The sequence below is a fragment of the Anabrus simplex genome, chromosome 1 (assembly GCF_040414725.1).
Source record: "Anabrus simplex isolate iqAnaSimp1 chromosome 1, ASM4041472v1, whole genome shotgun sequence".
Classification (NCBI taxonomy): Eukaryota; Metazoa; Arthropoda; class Insecta; order Orthoptera; family Tettigoniidae; genus Anabrus; species Anabrus simplex.
Window position 1 is genome coordinate 328,460,619 of NC_090265.1, and position 27,306 is coordinate 328,487,924.

The 27,306-nt window shown below is 42.3% G+C and overlaps 1 protein-coding gene across 1 annotated transcript in view; it reads left to right on the forward strand.

Moving 5' to 3' along the window:
• LOC136856759 (uncharacterized) overlaps positions 1-27,306 on the forward strand; it is a 674,434-nt gene that overhangs the window by 35,912 nt on the left and 611,216 nt on the right. The window contains exon 3 of the mRNA XM_068224954.1: positions 12,309-12,431. Within this exon, the coding sequence (XP_068081055.1) occupies positions 12,315-12,431 (117 nt within the window). The 5' untranslated portion in view covers positions 12,309-12,314. The remainder of the gene's footprint in view (positions 1-12,308; positions 12,432-27,306) is intronic.

A 27,306-nucleotide genomic window follows, 5' to 3' on the forward strand; every position in this document is an offset into this window, starting at 1 on the left:
GTGTTTACCTCGGTGGCAAATGGTACACTAAAATACATTATTGTCAAGCACTAAATATTAAATTAACAAGAGAATAAAATTTTCCTATAATACAATATTATATAATTTACGCTAACGATTTTTTCTATTAAACACACAGCTCATCCTTAATAAATTTACATTGTTTACAAAATTCTACTTATAATATCTCCTGTACTACATACAAATGTAGTCATCTGATATACAGTATGCGGAATTACTTCAAATGATACTGTACAACTGGTATAAGATTAAAATTTACATTGCATTTATTTACTTTTTCTTTTCTTTACCCATTCTGGAACCTAAGTAGCATAACGACCTGCTGCGTCTTAACCAGAGCCCCTTTTACCACCACTTTTCACAGTTCCTGAAGGGCCTTCACAGCTACCGTAGCGGTCCCAGGGCCCTTGAAGTCCCCACTGTACTTCACCCATACAGGCAGTCCCCTACTTTGGCTGTCCAAACTCCTTAGACCAGGGGATGGAATTAATTGATTCACACACATTTTTTTATTTACAATAACCTGCACTGGTCGAATGCCCTCTAACACTTCATTTATTTTCTCTGTTGCTGTTCATTCTCTTCTTGAATATCTGTACAGATTTTGGAAAAGGATCAAACACTACCCCTGGTAAACTGTTCCACTCCTTCACACCCTTCCCAAAGAATGAAAATTTACCCCAATCGCTTCTGCTAAAATTCCTTCTAATCTTATATTTGTGGTCTGTCCTGCCGATATAATTATTTTCCAACTGAAGCCTCTCACGGATATCTCCCCATGCTTCTTCTCCTGTATAGGCTCTATATAATCCTATAAGTCTAGTTTTCTCCCTTCTCTTACTTAAAGTTTCCCACCCAAGTTCCTTTAACATTTCTGATACACTACTCTTTCTCCTGAAATCCCCTGTTACAAACCTTGCTGCTTTCCTCTGCACACTATCTATTTCTTTTATTAGGTATTCTTGGTGAGGATCCCAAACACTGTTTGCATATTCCAATAATGGACGAACCATACTAAAGTAACTTTTTTCTTTTAATTCTTTGTTGCATCCTTTAAGTAGCCTCATTATGACATGTAACGATCTGTATGCTTTCCCAACAATGTCATCAATATGACCCTTCCAATGCAAATTACTTTCAAATCTCACACCTAAGTATTTGCACTTGCCATCTTTTGGGATAACTACCTCATCCAAAGTATATTCAAATTCAGTTTTAAAGCTCCTGTTTGTAAAAGTTGTAACAGTTGATTTGCCTCCATTAACCTTCATATTATTTTCTTCAACCCATTGTTGGATACTTTCAAGGTCCCTTTGTAATTCTGAACAATCCTCAGTGTTGTTTATTTCCCTATAAACAATTATGTCATCTGCATACAATCTCATTTTTGATGTTATATTGTTCCCTAAATCATTTGCATATATTAAGAAAAGTAACGGACCGATTATACTACCCTGTGCAATTCCCTTCCAAACTTTCCCTTCCTGAGATACATTATTTCCTACTTTGACTTTCTGAACCCTTGAATTTAGAAATGTTTTTATCCAACGTGTAACCTTTACGTCCAATCCTATTCCCTCCAGTTTCTTTAATAATATTCCATGTTCCACTCTATCAAAGGCTTTGGAAAGATCTATGGCTATGCAATCTAACTGACCTCCTGAATCCAATTTATCTGATATGTCCTGCTGAAATCCCACCAGTTGTGCCTCGCAAGAAAATTTCTTTCTAAATCCATACTGGCTCCTCATGAACCAATTTTTATCATCACATATCCCTCTGATGTACTTTGATATTAAACTCTCCAGTATTTTACAAACTATACTGGTCAGGCTGATTGGTCTGTAGTTCTCTGGTTTCCTTTTATCACCCTTTCCTTTATAAATTGGTATTATTATAGATTCCTTCCATTCCTTTGGTATTACACTATTATTTATGACATAGTCAAAGAGAAATTTTAAATAAGGCACTATGTACCACCCCATTGTCTTTAATACCTCCCCAGTAATTTGATCACTTCCTGCTGCTTTTCCTTGCTGAAGCAGTTGGATTTCTCTGAAAATATCTTCATTTGTGAATGAGAAGCTTCTTGTTTCCCTCTGTCTCTCTCCCTCTCTATCTTCTGTTTCGGTTTCCAACTCTTGACAATCATCTACTGAATCTCTAAATTCCCTACTAAATAGGTTTGCTTTCTCAGTATCTGTTAAATAGTGTTCATCCCCTTCTCCCACCGTTGTAGGAATTTGGATTCCTTTTCCTTTTTGATTCCTGATATATGAATACAGCTTTTTCCATTTCCCTTTGTGGTCATTACCCTCTTGAAGTATGCCATTCATATAATTCTCTTTTGCTTCCTTTTTCACTCTATTCAGTTCCCTCATTAGCTGTTTTCTAGTTTCTCTACTCTCCCTACCCTCTTTGATTTTCCTGTTTACTATTCTACATTTTCTTTTTAATTTTCTTATTTCCCTTGTATAATAAACAGGGTCTGAGGTCATTTTACCCTTCTTAACAGGTACCAATCTCTTCTCTCCTTCCCAAATGATTCCTTTAAATTTAGCCCAAAGTGTATCCACGTTACTCCCTTCACTTATCCAACAACTGAATTGTGATTTAAGGTAAGTCCCAAATTCATCAACTTTAGTTTTTCTGTACAATTTCTTGTCTTGTGTAACCCTCTTATTAAGCCTTTTTGGTACGAGTCCTACATCCATTATTACAGCCTTATGGTCTCCTATTCCTTCAATTACCTCAGTTTTATCAACAATTGACACCCTCAAAGATGTAGACGATTTTGCTTCACCGTCTCTTGAAGAAGAAGAAGAAGAAGAAGAAGAAGACGATCAAACACCTACTTCACAAGAAACAAACGCAAGTGGAATTGATCCGGAGCAGCGTAGCTTATCTGCTGAACAACCAAAACCGGGGCCTTCAACAGCCAACATCAAACAGCGGAAGCGCAGGAAAACGAATTATAAGAAACTTGATGACAACGACGAGAATTTCCTTGAAATAGAGAGAGCGAAATTACAGTTACTTGTTGAAAGTAAAGCCGTAAAGCCGTTAAGGACGACAGCGATTACCAATTTTTGGTAAGCCTCCTTCCATATGTGAAGAAGGTTCCTGAGAATCGCAAACTCACTGTGAGAAATAAACTCCAGCAAGTTTTTATAGATGAGGATGAATTACGTAACACTTCTCTGCACACACCATCCCCGTCGTCCTGGACCATTGAACCAATACCCGAAACAAGCTCACCCAACGACACTCTCCAAGCGGGATCCGGCTCCGTAGATGTGGGCTTACGACAATTGTTTGGCAACTTTTCCGGTGCATCATAACAGACTTTGTGTTCAAGTGTTTAAAGTGATATGTGTTGTGGAGGTACAATAAACTAAAAACAGAGTATGATTGAAAACAGAGACTTTTCAAATTATATTTAAAGGTTTCATATTTCTGTTTAACCCTTTTTACTTTTTTCTTATAGATTGTGTGCTTTTTCTCTCGTTTTTGTATGTTACACTGATAAATTGCATACTTAATTCGATATTTGATTCTTTAATAAATATAAATAAAAAAATAAAAAGCAAAAATAAATATAAAATAAATATCAACACTTTTTAATAACAATTCATATCACTTACCTTAGAGTCACAGTTAAACGTTCCTGAGGTGTTATTGTCTCCCTGAAGTTTGACGTTTTGGCTATTTTGGGCTCTATTGCATTCAAAATATAGTGAAACGTTTCTGGACGCATCCGATAATAATCAAAGAACTTCTGGGGGTCTTTGTCCAAATCATTGTGCAGATGATGGAATTCTCCCATTGGCTTCCTTTTAGCTAGTATTGGGTTTACCCAGCACCGATGTCTTCTTTTGCGATTTTTCCTCCGACGCCTCGTCAGGTAGGGACTCTCCAGAATGTAAACTAAATCATCATCATCCATCTCACAGACTATTTAATACGTTCAATAACTTGACAAACGGAAACACACACAGACCTGTACGGAGTACAGATGCCAACTGACAGCCGCGCGTAGTCGCCTCTAGTGGACGACCCCAGTCACGTGTAGTCGCTTGATCAAAATCGCCTGTAATCGCCTGTAGTCGCCTCATCACGTAATCGCGCGTAGTCGCTTCCAGTGGACGAGCAGCCTTATGTTCCGCTGTTCCAGAACACCGAGTGTCAGTTGTTCCGAAACATTCTCAAGCGAGCCGGAGACACTGATTCGCTGTCCCATCAGAAGCGCCACTATGCACTGCCCTTCGCCTACTAGCTGAACTGTGCAGCGGGCGCACGGGACACGCGACTGTAACTGCGCAGTGTAGAGAGAACTTCGGGAGGCAACATTACATGCTTCGCGTCAGTGGGAACTGGGAGTGCGCCTGTACGGAACGTGCTGTGTGGTGTGTGCCTGTGTGTAGTTATGGCCATGGTCCAGCAAAAAGCTGCAGGGAACGTGAACGAACAGTCGGAACACTGAAATTCGCGCCCAATAATCACGTTAAAGGCTGCTTTTAGGTTAAGATTTTTCCGGTCAATATAAAATACACATAACACGGTTACAGTGGCAGTGCAGGTGTTCAAAAGTAACCAATTCAAGAATATTTTCACCAGTTGAATGTATTGGCCTGTATTGTGAGTAATTAATATCTGTGATGGCAACGCGGTTATTCAGCTTAAGACAATCGCAATAAAAACAACCACCTTCGCCAGTTTACAAGACTGAACACTATTTCTATGTTACCGATGTTCGGCGTTCATATGGACTAAGCAAAGAATTTAATTCATGATTATTTTTTATATTTTTTACGTCGCACCGACACAGATAGGTCTTATGGCAACGATGGAATAGGAAAGGGCTAGGAATGGGAAGGAAGCGACCGAGGCCTTAATTAAGGTACAGCCCCCCCAGCATTAGCCTGGTGTGAAATTGGGAAACCACGGAAAACTATCTTCACGGTTGCCGACAGTGGGGTTCGAACCCCCTGTCTCCCGAATGCAAGCTCATAGCAAGGCGATCCTAACCGCACGACCAACTTACATGGTAAATTCATTAATAGGATCACAGTGGGTGAGAGGGAAAAATATGTATTTACAAATGCACTGCTAGATTTTCATCTAGTTGTCACAAGACACAAGATACTAAAATCAATCAACATTGACAATCTGTTGTGAACGTGTTTGCATTTATATTTGACAAGACATGATAAATTAATTTCCGTATTTATCTCTTCACATAAATGTGATGATGGATGACGGCGACGGAGTCGGCGATGATGCTCTCCATAATCAGCATTAGATCTTTGTCTTAAATTCTATATGTTGCGAGAACTTGGGTCACGGATTGTTTCATAGATATATGAGGATTACATTCTTTTGTTTGCTGTTTGTTTAACGTCGCACTAAACATATCGAAGGTTTTCGGCGACGGAAGAAGGGTGGAAGATTGGGAAGGTAGCGGGCGTGGCCTTAATTAAGATACAGCCCCAGCATTTACCTAGTGTGAAAATAGGAAACCACGGAAAACCATCTTCAGGGCTGCCGACAATGGGGTTCGAACCCACTATCTCCCGAATGCAAGCTCACAGAGGCGCGACCCTAACCGCTCGGCCACTTGCTCGGTGGATTACATTTTAGGCCTTTCTCTAAACTACCTTCTTACGCAGCGTGAATAAAATGATTTATAGCCTAGACTGTAGTGCCTTATTCCTCGAATTTACATACCGATTTTCATTCAATTCTGTTCAGCCATTTTCTCACGAACATACATACATACATATATACGTACATACTGCATTGCAGTCCACATGATTCACATAGTACCTACAAAACATGGTGAGACTGAATGGCTGTGGTAATTTTCTCCTCCATTTCTTAACTAACTGCGTGACACATGCGCAGGAAAATGTATTTCGAAGACTGCGCGTGGTAGGCGGAAGTAGGTGCAGAACCGGCCTGCTCTGCTCTGTCCTGCCCTGTCTGTCAACTTGCGATGGTGCAATGATTTGTGGAGATTACAAAAAGCTGCTCTGCGCTGCACTGCTTTAGCTGCTTCTGCGTCCCAATGTGCGCCCCGCCTTATGCTCTCTGCACTTCGAATTCCTTCCCTCTCAACTTCCATTTACTTTCTTCAATATCTCGAAAATTTCCCTCAACACTTTCTCGGGGATTGATAAAAATTAATTTGGACTTTAAGGAAACGTTTAAGCCCAAGAAAAATACGGGTCATCGCTTTGGAATTAAAGATATAACTGGATGAAAAAATGTTGACACTCCAACACAGGGCGGCACATAGCCGGTATCGACAGGCAGACAGCCAAGGCCAACTAATCTATCTAGTGCGGCCTTGGCACAGCACGTTCGGTTCAGGCACATTCCAGCTGAAGCGGAGCATGTCCTGTTGCCTCTCGAAGTTCTCTCTAGGACGCAGTTACAGTCCTGTGTCCCGTGTCTCGGCACTCTGTACCGAAACACTCCGCCTCAAGTTCCTAATGTTGCGGAACAAGTGAATGTTCCGGTCTGCCCAACCCTATTACACATGTTCTTTTCGTTTGAAAGGACGAAATGAAGGTACGTTTAATTTACTTTTATAACATGTCCCGTATTGGTATGAAGCAGAACATTCGATGTGCTTTGAAAATTCAATTCAGATACTACTCATTTGGACATCATATCCCATGCATTCTTTCGTTGACGTAAGAAACTTTATTTACGTACACGTCAACACGATTTTGCCTAGCAGACTAACAGGACATCCTATAGGTTTTGTGTTTAAGCTATATTGTGCATTATAACAAATTGAAGAAATGGAGTCCGGGGTGTTTCTGCATTCGGCGATTAGTTCTCCCAAAAGTCCATGATAATGAAATCACACTTGGAGAACATTCAACGTAAGCAGTTCGACAAAACACTAGACGTGTCACGTGCGGGTTCGGTTTCCCAGCGACGGGAATGTGGTTAGACGGGTTCCCGCCCCCTACATTAAACCGGACTAGAGGTATGAGCTGTCTGCTTGACGTTTACCTGAATAACAGATGTCAGAGAGCTGAATTATCGTCCGTACTAGTCGTACGCGAGTTACGTCGTCGCCGTAGTAGTAGTAGTAGTAGTAGTAGTAGTAGTAGTATCTGAATGCCAGCGTATGAAAACCACGAATACCATGATATGCTGCTAGTGTATCGTGAGGCAGAACAGAATACGGATCGCGCTCCACGAATCTATCGGAAAAGGTTTCCCAACAGACGGGTGCCGAATCCAGCAATGATACTTGCTGTAGTGCAGCGTGTTCGCGATACAGGTTGTCTTATATCACGCTATGAAAAGCGAGGGCGTGAACGGCCACGTGTAATCCTAGACTCGGAAGACATCCTGACAATGGTAAACGATTATCCCGGGCGCCGTACACGTAGTATAACACGTGCCGTTGGTGTACCATCTTCGACCATACGTAGGACACCGCATGAAGAGTGAATGCATCCTGACAACATTCAACGGGTACAGTGTCTTTCACCAGCTGACCACCATTTTTGTGTACAAGTTGATGTACGTCGCCACAACACAGTTAAGTCTTACGGAGACGACGGGAGAGGAAAGGGCTAGGATTGGGATAGAAGCAACCGTGGCCTTAATTAAGGTACAGCCCCACCATTAGCCGGTGTGAAAATGGGCAACCACGGATAACCAATCTTCAGGGCTGCTGACAGGGGTTTGAACCTTCTATATCCCGAATACTGGGTACTGGCCGAACTTTAGCGACTGCTGCTATCAAGCTCGGTGATGATTGAACATCCCCCCTCAATATGTCAAGACACTTTCCAGCGCCGTCTCTCAATGTCTGGACGGATGCAGTGGGAGGTTGGTTACGTCGACCAATCATCTTTTTATTAAAGTTATTTTGCTTTACTTCCCACTAACTATTTTTATCGTTTTCTGAAACGCCGAGCTGCCGAAATTTAATACCGCAGTTATTTTACGTGTCAGTATATTTACGACACGAGGTTGATGTATTTGAGCACCTTCAAATACCATCGGACTGAGCTAAGATCGAACCTTCCAAGTTGGGGGTCGGAAGGTTAGCGCCTCAACCGTCTGAGACACTCGGACCGGTACAGGTCATATTACTTGCATATTTAATCGGAGTAGCTTTCCTTATGGCGACGATGGGACAGGAAAGGGCTGGAACCGGGAAGGAAGCCCCAGCATTTGCCTGGTGTGGAAATAGGAAACCACGGAAAACCATATTTAGGGCTGCTGACAGAGGGGTTCAAACCCACAATATCCCAATGATGGGCTCTGGTACGTCCCCACTCAGTAGGACAAGGCATCTTCCAGCACCGGTTCTGAATTAATATCTGGATGGGTATAATAGGAGGTCGTTTACTTGGACTAATCGTTTTTTGTCATCTTGCTATTACAGTACGTTACTAGAACTTTTAGAGGACCCGTCGTTTCGACTAAGCAGAACTATGTGGTCGTTACACGATTGTGCAGGCATTTCCTCAACGGTGGACAAGACGATGTAGAACCATCAATTGGCTAGCCAATCTCCAGGCCCGGTTCCAGTGGATTTTTTTATGTCTGGGGGACATGAAAAACAAAGTATTTCGAACCGAAGTAACCACCTCGGATGACCTCCGTGAAAGTTTTTTTTTTTTTTTAAGCAGCAGACGATATTATGAACAACCCTGTTGTCTGGACTCGAATGCGTCGCAACTGGATTCGGAGAAGCGAAGCCTGCAGAGAAGCCCAGAGTGGTCACTTTGAGCAATTGCTACGAATTTCACTTTGGTATATCAGATGTTACACCATTTCTGCAGCGTATTGACTTAGGTTACAGTACAGAATAGATGTAGTATTTTGAGTCTCGATAGTTCGATATTCTCATAAATCCGAGCAGAAATATTGAAGTACGGGTAACATAAAAAGAAAGAAATCGAAATGGCTGATGGCTTTTAGTGCCGGAAATATCTGAGGACATGTTCGGATCGCCAGGTGCAGGTCTTTTTATATGACTCCCGTAGGTGACCTGCACGTTGCGATGTGGAAGAAATGACACACCCAGCCCCAGTGCCAGCGAAATTAACCAATGATGGTTAAAATTCCCGACTCGGCCGGGAATCGAATGCGGGACCCCTGTGACGAAGGGCCAGCACACTAACAATTTAGCCATGGAGCCGGACACCGGTAACCAAAATTATAAATAAAGGGTTTCAGTGCGCGAATGCCTTGTACTAGACGAAAGCTCAATACAACACACGGAAGACTTGTTAAAACGCTAGACATTGACCTTGAACGCTGTTCGTTAGTTCCTCGGTCCTACCCTGGAAGTGGTTGTAGGTTTATTGCGTGTGTTCGAGCAGTTTATATTTTTTTATTCACTATGAGTAAACAGAAGACATTTTAGATTTTTTAAGGGCCGACGACCTTAGAACAGCGATCATTATCGCATTTAAAAAATTCAATAAAATGCATGTTTTATATTCATCGCCACTGAAATCTATAAGTTAACGTTTAACTTAAGGTTGCCTAGAGCGTTTTTTTATAATTTACAAAAGACAACTTACAATTTGCCTTACACTAAAATAAATTTTATGGTTTTGTTTTCTAAACTGTTGTACTGCAATGTTTAACATAAGTTATTTTTCCATGTACACTGGCTTTTTCGTGTACGTTCATAAATCCGTGTTTTTTTATTCGAGATAGTCTTCTTACCGTCCACCTGGAGTTACGGAGCCTCTACTGTATGTTAGTTCATTCTTATCTACGACGGAGTGTTAATGTTACGACTGTAGTTCCTACGACCATGCCACTCTTATGCCTGTGTCACTGTGAGCTTTGTTCGTCTATGTCCTGCTTGACAATGTGGCTCTCGTTACTTTCTTCTTCTTCTGGAGCCTTATGTCTTAACCTATCCAGGTGTATTCAGCCGACATCGCCTTAACACGCAGTAGCGTAATCTGCTGCGATTTGTTATTAGCACCACCATAGTAAAATGTAGGGTGTAATTGTGGCGAAATCCTCTTACCGTTCAACATCTGTGAATTGTGTATAATTTGATAACTCGTCTGATACTCATGAAAACGACCGTCGGCCTGGCGTCATGTTAAAAGCTAAATGTCTCACGTGTAACGTTGTTTATGTTTGTGAGATTTGTTGATGTGTGTGATGTTTTTGCACAAAACCTGTTTGTCACACTTCGTCCTCTCGTGCTAACCACAATAAGAGGTTACAGCTGACTCATCCCCAAGAGCTTTACCTGTTTCGGGTCTTACGCTTAGTAATATGCAGTTAAGTACTGCGACCGAAGTTGCCTCATGTGACGTACATTTCATCTTGTTTCCTCCTAAACCACGCATATTTTACAATTTTCTATGTCTTTCAGCTTTTAATGGCCTCATAATAATCATCGTAATGTTATTTGCTTTACATACCACTAACTACTTTTACGGTTTTCGGAGACGCTGGGGTGCCGAAATTTAGTCCCGCAAGAGTTTTTACGTGCCGGTAAATCTATCGACACGAGGCTGACGTATTTGAGCACCTTCAAATACCACGGGACTGGGCCAGGTTCGAACCTGCGAAGTTGGCGTCTAAAGGGGCCCATAGACGTGCAATATTATTGCGCAATATCAGGGTTTGTGCAATATAATTGATAGTGTGTATTTAATATTGAAGGGTTGTGCAATATATTGTACGAAATCAAAAAAGTTTGAAATATATTGCGCAAATCGCAAAATACTGTGCTGTGTGTTGGCAATATTGTGCAATATCACGTCCTCCCGCCAGTTGGTGTCAACAAGTGGAGGAGAACGTATCGTGATGGCAGACAAACAGGTGGTGAAAAAGTTTATTTTGGAGCTTATCGAAGCCTTCCGGCTCCATGGGACGTTAAGAGCAAAGATTACAATAATCGAGTTAAAAAAGGTGAAAAGAATGAGGTGCTTATCGAGAAATATCGTGAAAAATACCCGAACGCCGACAAGCAAGAAGTTATTTTAAAAATCAGTTCTCTGCGTACAAACTTCCGGAAAGTGAAGCGGCTTTGTGATACAGGAAAGAGTGTTCACCAAACAAAATACCGGCATGGAATTACTATATATTGCCACGCATATTGTACGTCTATGAGCGCTTTTGCACAATATATTGCACAACCAGAAATATTATCTCCACACGATTCTATTTATTGCACAAACCCGATTGTTGTGCAATAAGATTGTATGTCTGTGGGCAGATAGCAATATATTGTACAATCTATTTTGCGCAATAATATTGCACGTCTGTGGGCCCCTTAAAGGCCAGCACCTCAACCGTCTGACCCACTAGCTCAGCAGGAAGCATGAAATGTAGGTATATTTAATTTGAGTTGTATAACACCTCCATTATTCGTTTAAACACGTTCGGTATGCATCGATAATTCAATTCCGATATTACTCATTTGGACATCTTATCCCATGCATGCTTTCGTTGACGTAAAGAACTTGGGTTACATACACGTCAACACAATTTTTCCTCCTTTCTTCTACCTTTACGCAATGCGCAACGGAGATCGTACCGTATTTGAAGTTCCGGCGCGCCTATCCAAACCTTACGCTCCAATAATTATATCGCACGCTCGTACAGATCCCGCATCGACACAGGTTTCCAGGTCATTTCCGACCATGGCGCTGATCACCACATATACCCCAATCCCCTAGAGGACGTAACAGCAAAAGAACCAGTATTAACGCTGACAATTAGATATATCTCCAGGGTCTGAAACCGATGACAGGGTTGCCTGAAGCCCCTAAGACGGAAACAAAATACTAAACCACAAAACCACCCTGGCGAGAATGTTACGTAGCATGGCATACCCTAGTACAGCCTTCAGCTGTTATCGTAGTTGAGTTGCTCTTAAAAATAAAACCAGTTTGGCAAGTATGTTACGTAACATCTCGTGACATCGCATCGGTAGCGTTCAGCTGTTACAGTAGTACATTTGCTCTTAAACATAAACAGAAACCAGTTCGGCACGGATGGCGCATTACTTGCCTGTTATCGAAGGAAAACTATTCATTCACAAGAACAAGACATATTACCTATTCTATAAACATCGTATCCCTTTGCTCTCGAAAATAACTTCCGAGGATTACTAAGTTTGATATATAGTGGTTCGTCACATCGTCCTCAATTGCTATAAGAAAGATCTGTACGTATACCATTAAAATCATGTATATTTCATTTAGTTCCAGAATCCCTAGCAATATGCTAGAATATTTCACTAATGAATTTTGATTGTGTTGTTTCAGATCCTAATGTCCCACGATTCCTGGTCGTTACCGCCGAAGGATGGCTTATACGACCCCATTACTGAAAAAGATGCTTGTGGTGTCGGGTTCATCGTGGCTATCGACGGGCGTTGCTCACCTAAGGTAAGCCTGATCATTGTCTGTGGGGTTGTGTCGGCGAGTACAGTGGTTCTTTTGCTTGGTTTTCACACCTGATTGGTTTTTTCAGCTTAATATATACAGCTGTTGTATTACCCATCTAATTTTTTACTATACCCAGTGGATTTTTCAATTCTCGAAAGACGTGAATGCATGGTGGAGTTTTGTACAGTATTACCTGGCGTCTGGAAAGATCACTGGGTTCGATTTGCTCCAAGTAATAGTCAAGCAATTTTTACATACCGTATCTCCATTGCTATTTATGAAAAGGACACTAATTCGCCAGGAATGGCTTCGACGGTCCGTTGCCTTGTAGCAGCTCGTAAACTGAATTCACCGACGTGGGAGATATACGGGGGGCTAGTAGAGTGAATTACTTATCACTCAGTGATATTTGTGATGTTTTTAACACTCCTGAGATTCAATTAATTGTAGTAAAGCAAATGTATATGTAATTCGTGATGGGTTTAAAGCTTTTTTTTTCTGTTTTACGTGACACACAGGTGTTACGGCGACGATGACATACGGCATGACTAGGACTGGGAAGGGACTTTGGCCTTTAAGGTATAGCCCCAGCATTTACCTGGTGTGAAACCTCTTCTGTAAACAGTCTACATTAGCGTCCAAATTGATTGTTGCATCCAAAATTCTTTTGCATCGTAATCACGGAATGGAGCGATTTTGAAAACCGTGTCACGGCAATAGCGCTGCGCAAGGTAGGAAGACAGGCTTCATACATATTTGGTAGCCATCCTTCAGAAGTTCGCCATCAACAGAATGTTAGTCTGTCGAACAGTCAAACGCTTCAGTGATTGCGGGAGTAGATCCAACCGCCCTCTTTTCGGGCCGCCCGAGGTTTACTAGCAAACCGCAGTTCATCAGTGGTATGAACAAACGATTTGCCGAAACCCAATGCGAAACATTGAGATAATGGCCAGAAATAGGAGCATTTACAGATGAACAATGTCTAGGGTGCTAGAAGTGACCTTCACATGAAAGCATTTTATCTTACTACGTGCAAAGAATTTTCGCAGTTGAAGCTCACTTAAATCTTCAAACTGATCGCGTCTATGCCCCAGATGCAATCTAATCTCTCAGGTGGCTCACCCTATAGGACACCAAAACCTTGACGTCGGCGTGTGGGGGCTTGTGCGCTCTTTCTTTCCTCTTCTGACTTCCTTAAAATCACTTCCTTGACTGTCCAGCCAGCCTCTCTGCTTAGGGTAGAATTCGTTTTCTGTATATATGTGTGTGTTTGGGGGGAGGATTTCATCCTCCCCAAGGCACAAGTTTCGGTTCGTGACGAGGTGATGCGAAATTACTTAGAATAGTCGCTAGCGGCCTAGCTACAGATACCCGGCGACCGCTGGAATATGCAGCCTCACTTCGATATGCGGGGCCCTGACTTTTTATTTGCCTAGCTACACGTGGGGCATGAACTGAAACCCCTTTTTTAGCTTCGTTTTGAAATGGTGGCACCCTTCAAAAAAGGATTTTAAAAGCAAAAAAGAGTAAGCGGTGTACTCTAGTACCTGTCGATTATGAAATCGACGAACGTCTACCTCGATTCCTGGTTGCTTCCAGGGTAGATGGAAAGTGTTTCCTAGACTAGGTAATCTTCTATCAGCAGGGGGAATTGCTTGTGGTGAAGTCGACGAGATGCGTGAGCTTCGTGATGGATGCGTACTGGTAAAGACTTCGACCGCTGAGCAATATAGACGGCTATGGTACTGAAAACCAAATCGTTCGGGAAGATTGACGTTACCATCAATAGGCACACATCCCTAAACTCCTACAAAAGTTACCTTCCGAAAGGGATTTAAGGCTTCTGATGATATGATCAGAAACCTCGCACATCGGGGAGTGACCGACGTCCGTAGGTTAGAGGCATGTTGGTGATGAACTGCTTGACAGGGGCGCTTTCATGCTGACCTTCGAACCCGACTGACCGAACGTATAAAGTTTTCAATGTACCGCCTGAGTGCGCCCGAACATTCGAGCGTCAATGAGGTGTTACAACTGCCAAAATTTGGCCACGCCTCATTGCGATATCAGGATCCAACAGCCAGTAAGATGTGTGGGGAAAATTGAGCATGCTGGTGTCGACTGCACACCACCACCTGTGCGCGTCAGCTGCTTAGTTGGACATGCTTCAATCTTCATGGAGTATCCTACATTCAGTGAGAAGATCCAAGAGATCAAAACTCTGATATCCAGAGAAAGTCTATGTCTGCTCTGGAGTTCTCCATCTCCACGTTCACCTGGGAAGTTCTCCCCCACCAGGGCGGTGGTAAATAATTCCCCAACTAGGACCGGAAAGTATTCCAGCCCTCCTACCAACTCCATTAACAAGCAGAAGAAGAAACGGCAGCTTAATAAGTTGAAGCTATGTCCAACCCGAACGGGTATCATCCCTTTCCCGAAGATGATTGCAAGCCATCTGCTTGCTCTCCTCCAAAAACTGCAGAAACGGTGGACAACAGCGAAAGGCCCCGACGCCCTCTTGCTCGAACCCATTTTGGAGAACATTGTTCTCCCAGGAAGAAGGTTAATCATTCCCTTTCCGATGGCTCACCATCCTCTACTGAGGAGACAATTCGGGATGAACAACTCATAATTGTGAATGTTGACGACAGTGATGGCGTAGAACGGCAGATATATAGACGAAAGGCTGACTAGGAATTGTTCTAATTTCGTTGCTGTACTCATCTAGGAACTTCCATAGTTATACATGTCGCCTAGCTGAGTAACGGCATTTGATATGTCAGTGCGGTCAAGTCTGTCTATGGGAATCTCGTTTGAGACCTGTTCATGGCACGACTGAGAGAAGATTTCGTCTCTACTCCAAAAACAGTGTAGTTGTTCGTGGCACGGCGTCTGGGGGGGTTTAAATCCTGATCCATTTCGACATCTTCATCGGAGATGTGCTGTTACTGCCTCAGTTTGACAGTTGCAGTTCGCGCTGCGTTGCCTGTAATGGAAACTGTGTGTAACGTGTACTTTAAACCGAATTGTGGTCTTCATGTGCATGAATGAGATTTGATCGCTCAGTTACCTCTTCTGATATTGCTGGGAGACGTGAACGCCCATAACACTCTCTCGGGTTCTCCATCGTCCTGCCGTACAGAGAGGCTTATTGAACGATTGATCAACCAGTTCTATCTTTGTGTGCTCAACACAGGGGAACCTACCCACTTCAGCAATGCCCACGGCACGTTCTCCCACCTGGATGTCACCACCTTGTACAGCTGTGCGCTAATTCCCCTGTTACGTGGCAAGTACACGATGACCTCTGTGATAGACTATTTCCTGATATTTCTAATGCAACTGAATCACAGCTGAACTCCCAAAGCGCTGGTTACTTCGACGGGTCAAATTGACCGGAGTTTTTAAAACTCAGTGATGGTCGATGAGGTGCTGGGGTCTCTTTAACGACCACATTTCTTCAGTTACAATTGGCATTCTGGCTGCTGCAGCAGACACAATACCTTCCTCGTCCGGTATCCCTAGCCAGAAACGGGTCCGATGTTGGACTGACGAAAGTGCAGTGGCCATACATGATCGCCGATGAGCTTTTAAGCATTATCGTTGGCATCCTACGATGGCCAACCATATTGCATTTAAGCGCTTCCTAGCTAATGCCAGCTTCTTGATTCGAGAGAGTAAGAGAGCTACTTGGAAACGTATGTCTTCCATGATGGTACATACTCGGTCATCACAAGTGTGAATCAAACTCCGCCGTATTGTTGGAACCCAGAACAGTCCTCAGACCCCGGAACCTCCATTAATGGAGATGGTTACGATCCCTTTAGTCATTGCAGATCATATCGCGTCATATTTGCCGATGCGTCCAGCTCTGGGAGATGCCGACCCTGCATTTCTGCCTATCAATCGCGAGGCAGAATCTTATAAAGTGTCATTCGTCTCCAAAGCTTCGTATTCCTATAACGTACCTTTTGCGGAGAGTGGGAATTGTGAGTGCACTCGCACTATACAGGGACACGATTCCTGGGCCGGACAAAATACTTAAATCAATTGCTTAAACATTTGAGTGACCGATGTCTGTGGGATATCCTCACTCTGTTCAACAGAAAATGGAGTAAGGGCAAGTCTCCATCTCAATGGCTTGAGGGAATTGTGTACCAGTTCCCAAACAGTGTAATGCTAAAAAGCTTCCGAGTCGTTATAGGCCAGTATGTCTTAAGAATAGCCCCTGTAAGGTATTCGAAAGGATGGTGAACCGACGACTTGTGTTGGCTTGGGAAGAGAGGGTTCTCCTGACTAACTACCAGTATGGTCTTCGGTCTCATCGGACTGCCACCGATCATCTGATCAGACTGGAGTCATTCAGGATGCCTTTCTCAGGAAGGACGTCGTGTTTGACCTGAAGAAAGTTCCCGACACTACCTGACAGTATGGGATGATCTCCACACTACAGCAGTGGGGATTTCGGGGGTACTTTCCCAAGAACTTCGTCCTTGCGGCTCTTTCGAGCGTGAGGAGCGAAAGCATTTTCTGAATACTGTATTACGTTCAAGAAAATCGTGTACGACAGGGATCTGTACTACACCACCTACCTATTCTGGATCGGTCGAAACTGGCTAAAAACTGCCAGGAGCTGGCTCCGGACCTCGTACACTAGAGAACCAAAGTATAAAAGGCATGTCGTCAAAGTAGAGAGACAATAATGTAGAGCAGAGGTCAGTTAAAATTCATTAGGTTTATTAACATAAAGAGAGGTTTTGCATGTAGGCATAAAACAAATAAGTGGAGAATACAGGGAGTCAAATACATACATTGTTTCTAAAGATATCACAATCGAAGTGCTTGACTTATCAATCAGAATCTTATAGAATCTTACATCGTCGCAAAAGAGGTATCATGAACTGAGATAAAATTATTTTTATTTATTACCAGGCAGTAGCAATTAAAACGCGATCCGAAGTATTTCTTTCTCAAGGATCACTTGCAATTATGAGGTGAAAGAAACGGCTTTCACAGAATAAAATGATCACGGCTTCCCAGACAAAGTCAAGGATTTTTGTCAAATAAGAAACATAGCTCCCAGCAGTCTCCATAGAGACTACATCCCCAGAAATCAAGGACGCCAGTGAACCAAGGCTGGCAGAAAAGTAAACAAAATATGGAACACAAGGAGGTCAGAAAAGGAGTTGCTATAGTTACGGACACAAACTTGAGTCATTAAACTAACATGAAAGCAAAATCCCGAAATAAACATATTAATCGGCTGAGGAAGCCGGAAACAATAACAAGATAAAATAAGAATGACAAAGCAGACATCCTTAAGATATTGAAAAGTAACACAGGTCAGGTAACCATTCCACACCCACGCACTCTTGAGTCCAAACATGCGAAGCAGAGTGAATAAAAATATATACACTGACTAACAGAGCAAATGCAACACCAAGAAGGAGTGGTCAGAACTTTATGCCAATTGCAGGGTAGACTGACGTCACTGAGGTATGCTCATGATGTGAAATGCGCCGCTGTGCTGCGCACGTAGCGAACGATAAATGGGACATGGCGTTGGCGAATGGCCCACTTCGTACCGTGATTTCTCAGCCGACAGTCATTGTAGAACGTGTTGTCGTGTGCCACAGGACACGTGTATAGCTAAGAATGCCAGGCCGCCGTCAACGGAGGCATTTCCAGCAGACAGACGACTTTACGAGGGGTATGGTGATCGGGCTGAGAAGGGCAGGTTGGTCGCTTCGTCAAATCGCAGCCGATACCCATAGGGATGTGTCCACGGTGCAGCGCCTGTGGCGAAGATGGTTGGCGCAGGGACATGTGGCACGTGCGAGGGGTCCAGGCGCAGCCCGAGTGACGTCAGCACGCGAGGATCGGCGCATCCGCCGCCAAGCGGTGGCAGCCCCGCACGCCACGTCAACCGCCATTCTTCAGCATGTGCAAGACACCCTGGCTGTTCCAATATAGACCAGAACAATTTCCCGTCGATTGGTTGAAGGAGGCGTGCACTCCCGGCGTCCGCTCAGAAGACTACCATTGACTCCACAGCATAGACGTGCACGCCTGGCATGGTGCCGGGCTAGAGCGACTTGGATGAGGGAATGGCGGAACGTCGTGTTCTCCGATGAGTCACGCTTCTGTTCTGTCAGTGATAGTCACCGCAGACGAGTGTGGCGTCGGCGTGGAGAAAGGTCAAATCCGGCAGTAACTGTGGAGCGCCCTACCGCTAGACAATGCGGCATCATGGTTTGGGGCGCTATTGCGTATGTTTCCACGTCACCTCTAGTGCGTATTCAAGGCACGTTAAATGCCCACCGCTACGTGCAGCATGTGCTGCGGCCGGTGGCACTCCCGTACCTTCAGGGGCTGCCCAATGCTCTGTTTCAGCAGGATAATGCCCGCCCACACACTGCTCGCATCTCCCAACAGGCTCTACGAGGTGTACAGATGCTTCCGTGGCCAGCGTACTCTCCGGATCTCTCACCAATCGAACACGTGTGGGATCTCATTGTACGCCGTTTGCAAACTCTGCCCCAGCCTCGTACGGACGACCAACTGTGGCAAATGGTTGACAGAGAATGGAGAACCATCCCTCAGGACACCATCCGCACTCTTGACTCTGTACCTCGACGTGTTTCTGCGTGCATCGCCGCTCGCGGTGGTCCTACATCCTACTGAGTCGATGCCGTGCGCATTGTGTAACCTGCATATCGGTTTGAAATAAACATCAATTATTCTTCCGTGCCGACTCTGTTTTTTCCCCAACTTTCATCCCTTTCGAACCACTCCTCCTTGGTGTTGCATTGTCACTGTCAGTCAGTGTATCAAGACACGTTGCGACAAGAATCGTAACAGCATGACATGAATCAGTCAACGGCTCATGAGCTTGATCCGAGAGCACAGATCAGATACCTGGGTCACCGCAAAGAGGCCTGGCTCACCCAGTTCAAACACATAACGTAAATAACTTGCACGCCGCATGACACGTATTCATACCGCACACCAAGGCTAACATGAATCGTACACGATAAGCGTTAAACCATAATGCAGAATAGAAGCTCGAGCCAGACGTCGAAGACATAGAGAAATAAAAGGTCTTCAATCAAAAACCACAAACTCATCTCACACACACACACGTATGATCGTATCGGTGCTACCCTTCGCTCTATGTAGGAAGGATTACATAACAAGCAGACATGAAGAGGAAAAGGATAGTGAAATTAGTCTGCAGCAAAATAATAAAATAATAATACACTAAATAGGGATCTCTCAGAAAACAAACTAGCATAACTATGGCAAGCCAAGAAAGGAAAAGTAGGATAAATACCTTGAGATTGGAGAAGTCATTCATTGACTCTGAACTAAGAGAGCCATACAAGGTAAAGTTTGAACCTTTTTGTTGAACCATTTGTACGAGAGTAGTCATCTCGTAGACCAGCGTCTCCATCTTTTCTTTTAAAGCCATTATTGTCCGAAGACCAGAGATAACTCGAATCAAAGATGAGCTAGAAAGAAATGCTTTGGCAATCCTCCGTTACATGAGGTGCCATCAGTCTAATCGGGACGAACTACGTGTCAAATCAGGCAGATTGAACACTAAGCAGCCATAGCAGACTGATCTATGATATTGTAAAGAATGCGATATCTTGTCAAGTACAAAAGGAAGGCTTATGAAGGTAGAGGTGCGGCTCAGTACTTAATGTCAAGCTATTCGTAATGTCCATCAGCGGCTTCGTGACAGATGCGCCCTCAGTTGCTATCAATCTAGCAAGCCATTTTGCAAATATATCCTGTTCCCAAAATTACCATCATGATTTCTTATCTCTAGGGTCCGGATATTAAAATTATGCACATATGCAAATGCATATTATGGACGTCAGTGCATATTTTGAACATTAGTGCATATACAGACATTGTTCCGGCCTAGCTATGGCTAGACCACCTAGTTGCTCGCTACCACTTTAGGACAGATAGCAGCACCCTTCAGCACCCAGCCGGAAGTGGTGTGGATGGAAAGGGATGAGAGACTGTTATGCTTGGGTGCCTCGTGCGAGAGGAGATGAGAACATGTGACTGACTGTTATCGAGGGCATCTGCCCATCAATACTCAGTATTATGTATTTATAATGTGTTATATAAGTGTCTTAAATGTAATAAATGTTATTATTTAATCAAGTGAGTGAGTTACGTTCAAAACAGACATATTTTTTCACATATGTATGATCGATTATGTAAGATTTTTCAATGAAAGGAAATATATAATGAACTCTGTATGTGTAAATCCCTTGGCAACACGAGAAGCCTTCCCTGATTGCCCATACTAAATGGCCTTAATGTATTAAAAAAAGGTTGAACATAACTGGCCATAAACAGGCTAGGAGGTGAAACATTGTGCCCTTCTTATAGAAATAGTTAAAATCCTAAGTGGGCTTATGGCTCAATGATACAGAGGCTAAACCTATTCTACAACGGGGTGATTAAGTAAGAAATATTGAAGTTATGGTAATCACTCTGTTACCTTACGTTTCCTAGTTCCCAGAATAGAACAGGATAATCCTCACTTACCAAAATTCTACATTTAAACCACCGAATTTAGAAATTTACATAAATAAGAGGTTGAAACCTTCCCCTCAAACTATACACAGGATCTATGACATAGCTATGAAAATTCTGCCATTACCTTGAGTTGCTGGCCTTCCTAACGGCGCCCGCGCCCCAGTCTCCTGGTTCAAGTCGATACAGCCTCCTTACACTGGAGCAATTCAGACAATACAGTCCTAATGCGCCCAGCTTTTATAGTATTTTTGAGGGGAAGGTTCCAGAACTCCTTACTGATAGGCTGGATTCCTGTACACACCCCCAGTTTTAATTGGCTAGGGAAAATATTTACAAGTTTCTGATAGGTTGATTGTTGTTGAAGAAGGAACCAGCTGAAGTGTTGACAACTTTGATACATAAACAAAATAATCCTCAAAACCTAAGATTTGCCAACTGCAAAAATATAAACATTCTTTATACAGTAATTAAGTGTTCATCCCATTAGAGGAAGCAGTTAAAACGATGATAGACATCTAACAGTTGAATACCAAAGTATCTTGTAGTACACCAGTTAGTTTTACCTAGATGGCCTTGTAGAAGGCGCGCAGTTGAACTGGCCGGGGAAGGTACAGTACAGTAAATATTCCTAGTTATACAGTATGTTCTTTCAGTCTTATGTATCCTTTCTTCTGCAACAGTTTTTTCTAAACAGTTTTCTTCAATTGTTTCTCCCAAATATTTGAACATCTTCATCTTTATTCGACCAATTTCTGTTGTTAGAAATTGTAGATCATTTTTACATTTGTCATAAATTTTTTTCCTACAGAATTTCTTAAACCTCTTCTGTTGATTATCTCTTCCAAGAGATTTGACTTGAATTGATGCATTTGTCAGGTTTTTTGAAAGTATGACAAAATTTGCAGATGGTAGACAGTTCATTTCAACACCTCTGTTTATTCTTTCCAATTTCTTTCAGTTTTTCATTCGAAATTCTTACTATTTTATCCAGGACTCGGTTGAAGAGCCGTGGAGGTAAACCATCGCCGTGCCTTACACCTGTATTTATTCTAAATGGTTTAGATGTTTCACCTCTAAATTTTACTTTTGATATGGTGTCCATGAGGGTTTCATGGATTATGTTTTCCAATTTGATTTTAACTCGGAATTCTTGGATTATTTGTCTAGAGTTTCCATATCCAAAGTCAAAAGCCTCTTAAAATCTATAAATGTTACTTCTACACTGTCTTTGGAGTTCATCTGTAACGGATTTTGAGCTTCGGTTTCAATATCTGTTCTGAGCAAGATCTGCCTTTCCTAAATCCACTCTGATATTCACCTAAATGACGGTAAAGAGTTGTTTCAGTAATATTGTTGAAAATATCTTGTAAATAACTTGCGAAAGGGATATACTGGACCCTTTATCCTGGTAGCTTGTCTGTCTGTTAGGCGATCAGCCCAGAGGCTGGTTGGATCCTCAAATAGCACCGCCAAAGGCTATGCAGTTATAGGGAAACTGCAAAAACCAATGGCAGAGCCCAAATGAGGCGTACTAGGCAAGATGAGGAGTGAGGTAGTTTGCCATTGCTTTCCTCACTGGATCAGGTGCTATTGTAGCACGACTGATCCTATGAGCAACACCTTTCATAACACTCAGACGCTAGTTGTGCTCCAAATGTCATTACTCAGCACCACCCATACCCCAGCAGCTTCCATATTGTCACAGCCATGGATGAGACTGGGACTTTGGTGGAAGCTACACTTTGCTCTACCGAGCTCAATAGCTGCAGCCGCATAAGTGCGGCCAGTATCCAGTATTCGGGGGATAGTAGGTTCGAACCCCACTGCCGGCAGCCCTGAAAATGGTTTTCCGTGGTTTCCCATTTTCACACCAGGCAAATGCTGCAGCTGTACCTTAAGGCCACGGCCTCTTCCTTCCCACTCCTAGCCCTTTCCTGTCCCATCGTCGCCATAAGACATATCTATGTCGGCACGACGTAAAGCAACTAGGAAAAAAAACCCACTTCGCTCTGGCCTGTACCAAAAGACGGATACAAAAATACTACATCCATCATGAAATGGCAAGGCGGCCCTGGTAGCTTGCCTGCAGAATGAAGTAACTCTCCGGACGCAGTCGGTGATGTTCTTGAGCGCTCTTGCTTTCAGGGTTCTTATGGTTCTTCATTCCTTGCAGATAAGACTAAAAAGCTAGTAAAAGGGGTATGATGTGATTTATTGAACTCAAGAAAAATCATTCAAATGAAGCTAAATAACACATTAAATAAACAAGTCAGCAGGATTGATGGCAGAGTGATCCAAATTACTCTGCTAGTAAAAGTCAAATAGCCATGACATTTTACAATGGTGCGTGAAGGACAAAGAATAAGGAAAACCATCGTCAAAGAAACGACCATAATAATAACCTGAAAGCTGATATGTCAACTCCCGTTGACAGACGGAGATTGTTCCATGAGATTCTAGAAAGTGTAGCTAGTGTAGATTCTAGAAAGTGTGTTCAGCGTACAGGGAACTGGAAATCAAGTAGGGATGACATAAAAATGTTAGTGCTCAACTGTAGAAGCATTGCAAACAAAGGAATGGAATTAATTTTATAGATATATACTTACCAGATATTGTAATAGGAGTTAAATCATGGCTGAGAAATGATATAATGGATGCAGAGATATTCTCACGGAACTGGAGTCTGTATCGTAGAGATAGGATAGGAATGGTAGGCAAGGAAATATTCATTCTGGTGAAAGAATTTGTAAGCTACGAAAAAGTTAAGGATGAAAAACATGACATTCTGGGTGTAAGGCTCTTCTCTAAAGATAATACGCAACTGATGTCTTTGGAGTGTACAGACCGGGAAAGGGTAGCGCTGACGCTGATTCAGAATTATTTGATAAGATAATCAGCTATGTTGGAAATGATACGGAAAGGAACTTAATAGTAGCAGGTGATCTCAATTTACCAAATATCAATTGGGAAGGTAATGCGAACGACAGAAAGCATGAACAACAAATGGCAAATAAGTTAATATGGGAAGGGCACCTGATTCAGAAAGTGATGGAATCAATATCAATCAATCAATACTGATCTGCATTTAGGGCAGTCGCCCAGGTGGCAGATTCCCTATCTGTTGCTTTGGATGTGGTGCTGATAAAACCAGATGAGCTCTATAGAGAAACCGAAGTAATAGATGGTATTAGTGATCACGAAGCTGTTTTTGTCGTAGTTACAAATAAATGTGAAAGGGAGGTATTAAAATTAGGACTATTAGGTAGTAGTGCCATATGGCTGATAAAACAGGCATGAGGGAGTTTTAAAAAAGTAACTATGATTGCTGGAAAATGGTAAATAAAAATGTAAACAGACTCTGGGACGGGTTTAAAGCAATTGTTGAGGAACGTGAAAATAGGTTTGTTCCCTTAAAGGTGGTAAGGAATGGTAAGGATCCACTATATTATAACAGAAGTAAAGAGACTAAGGAGGTGCAGACTGGAAAGAAATAAACTTAGTTAGAAATGGTTATGGAAGTAAGGAGAAATTGAAGGAACTTACTAGGAAATTGAATCTAGCAAAGAAGTCAGCTAAGGATAACATGATGGCAAGCATAATTGGTGGTCATACACATTTTAGTGAAAAATGGAAGAGTATGTATAGGTACTTTAAGGCAGAAACAGGTTCAAAGGAGGACATTCCAGGAATAATTAATGAACAAGGGGAGTGTGTATGCGAGGATCTTCAAAAGGCAGAAGTATTCAGTCAGCAGTATGTAAAGATTGTTACAAGGATAATGTCCAGATAGGGGAGGTGACTAATACTAAACAAGTATTAAAATTTACCTATGACAGCAATGACATTTACAGTAAGATACAAAAGTTGAAAACTAGAAAAGCAGCTGGAATTGATAAGGTTTCGGGGGATATACTAAAGACAATGGGTTGGGATATAGTACCATATCTGAAGTACTTGTTTGATTTTTGTTTGCATGAAGGAACTTGACCAAATGAATGGAGAGTTGCTATAGTAGCCCCTGTATATAAAGGAAAGGGTGATAGACATAAAGCTGAAAATTACAGGCCAGTCAGTTTGACATGCATTGTATGTAAGCTTTGGGAAAGCATTCTTTCTGATTATATTAGACATGTTTGCGAAATTAATAACTGGTTTGACAGAAGGCAGTTTGGGTTTAGGAAAGGTTATTTGACTGAAGCTCAGCTTGTAGGAGTTCAGCAAGATATAGCAGATATCCTGGGTTCAGGAGGCTAAATGGACTGTATTGCGATTGACCTATCTAAGGCATTTGATAGGGTAGATCATGGAAGACTACTGGCAAAAATGAGTGCAATTGGACTAGAAAAAAGTGTGACTGAATGGGTGGCTATATTTCCAGAAAATAGAACTGAGATAGAGTAGGCGAAGCTTTATCTGACCCTGTAATAATTAAGAGGGGAATTCTTCAAGGCAGTATTATTGGACCTTTGTTTTCTTATATATATCAATATGTGTAAAGAAGTGGAATCAGAGATAAGGCTTTTTGCAGATGTTATTCTGTACAGAGTAATAAATAAGTTGCAAGATTGTGAGCGGCTGCAGGGTGACCTCAATAGTGTTGAGATGGACGGTGGACAATGGTATGATAAACGGGGTTAAAGGTCAGGTTGTGAGTTTCACAAATAGGAAAAGTCCTCTCGGTTTTAATTACTGCGTTGATGGGGTGAAAGTTCCTTTTGGGGATCATTGTAAGTACCTTGGTGTTAATGTAAGAAAAGACCTTCATTGGTGTAAAAACATAAATATGATTGTTAATAAAGGGTACAGATCTCTGCACATGGTTATGAGGGTATTTAGGGGTTGTAAGGATGTAAAAGAGAGGGCATATAAGTCTCTGGTAAGACCCCATCTAGAGTATGGTTCCAGTGTATGGGACCCTCACCAGGATTACTTGATTCAAGAACTGGAAAAAAACCAAAGAAAAGCAGTTCGGTTTGTCTGGGTGATTTCCGACAAAGAGTAGCGTTACAAAAATGTTGCAAAGTTTGGGCTGGGAAGATTTGGGAGAAAGGAGACAAGCTGCTCGATTAAATGGTATGTTCCGAGCTGTCAGAGGAGAGATGGCGTGGGAGGACATCAGTAGACGAATAAGTTTGAGTGGTGTCTTTAAAAGTAGGAAAGATCACAATATGAAGATAAAGTTCGAATTTTAGAGGACAAATTGGGGCAAATATTCGTTTATAGGAAGGGGAGTTAGGGATTGGAATAACTTACCAAGGGAAATGTTCAATAATTTTCCAATTTCTTTGCGATCATTTAAGAAAAGGCTAGGAAAACAACAGATAGGGAATCTGCCACCTGGGCGATTGCCCTAAATGCAGATCAGTAGCGATTGATTGATTGATTGATTGATTGATTGATTGATTGATTGATTGATTTTTGATTGATTGAGACCAGAACTCTAACATTCTTTTAATGGTTAAGACGGCTCACTAACTTTAAGCGTCATACAGGATCGTTAGGAGTCACCTGACTACCTGTCCGACTCGTTGGCTGAACGGTCAGCGTACTGGCCTTCGGTTCAGAGGGTCCCGGGTTCGATTCCCGGCCGGGTCGGGGATTTTAACCTTAATTGGTTAATTCCAATGGCACCGGGGCTGGGTGTATGTTCTGTCTTCATCATCATTTCATCCTCATCACGACGCGCAGGTCACCTACGGGTGTCGAATAGAAAGACCTGCACCTGGCGAGCCGAACTTGTCTTCGGACACTCCCGGCACTAAAAGCCATACGCCATTTCATTTTTTACCTGACTACCTGAGGCCTTAATCGAATCGGATTGACTTCCGATGTCCTTATGGATTGACTGTCATAAACATTGTTACCAGAGCTGATGGCTACGGGATAAATAGAATCGACTGATACTGGATTAAATATCTCAAGATAAACTTAAATGTATCATCATGCAAAAAGAAACAAGTTAAATAATTATTAAGAAATAAATGCTAAGAGCATTTAACAGCAATAAAACTCAACTGTTACTAGTTAATTATTTGGAAGTGAAGCTCCCACAACAAATATAAAAATGAAAGCACTGTCAGGTTGAGCACCCACATGACACTTGGGTCTAAATTTACATCACCATTACGTGTAATGAATTGAATAATTAACTGTATGCATAAATGATATGAATGTCCGCGATAAGCAAAAGTAAAACGATGGTTTCCTAAGAATTTAACTAGAGAACTTTCCTTTGGTTTTTTACTTGACCGATTGGTCGTATCACATAACCGCCACATATCTACAGCACCTGGAAGAAAGAAATGTGCTGCTA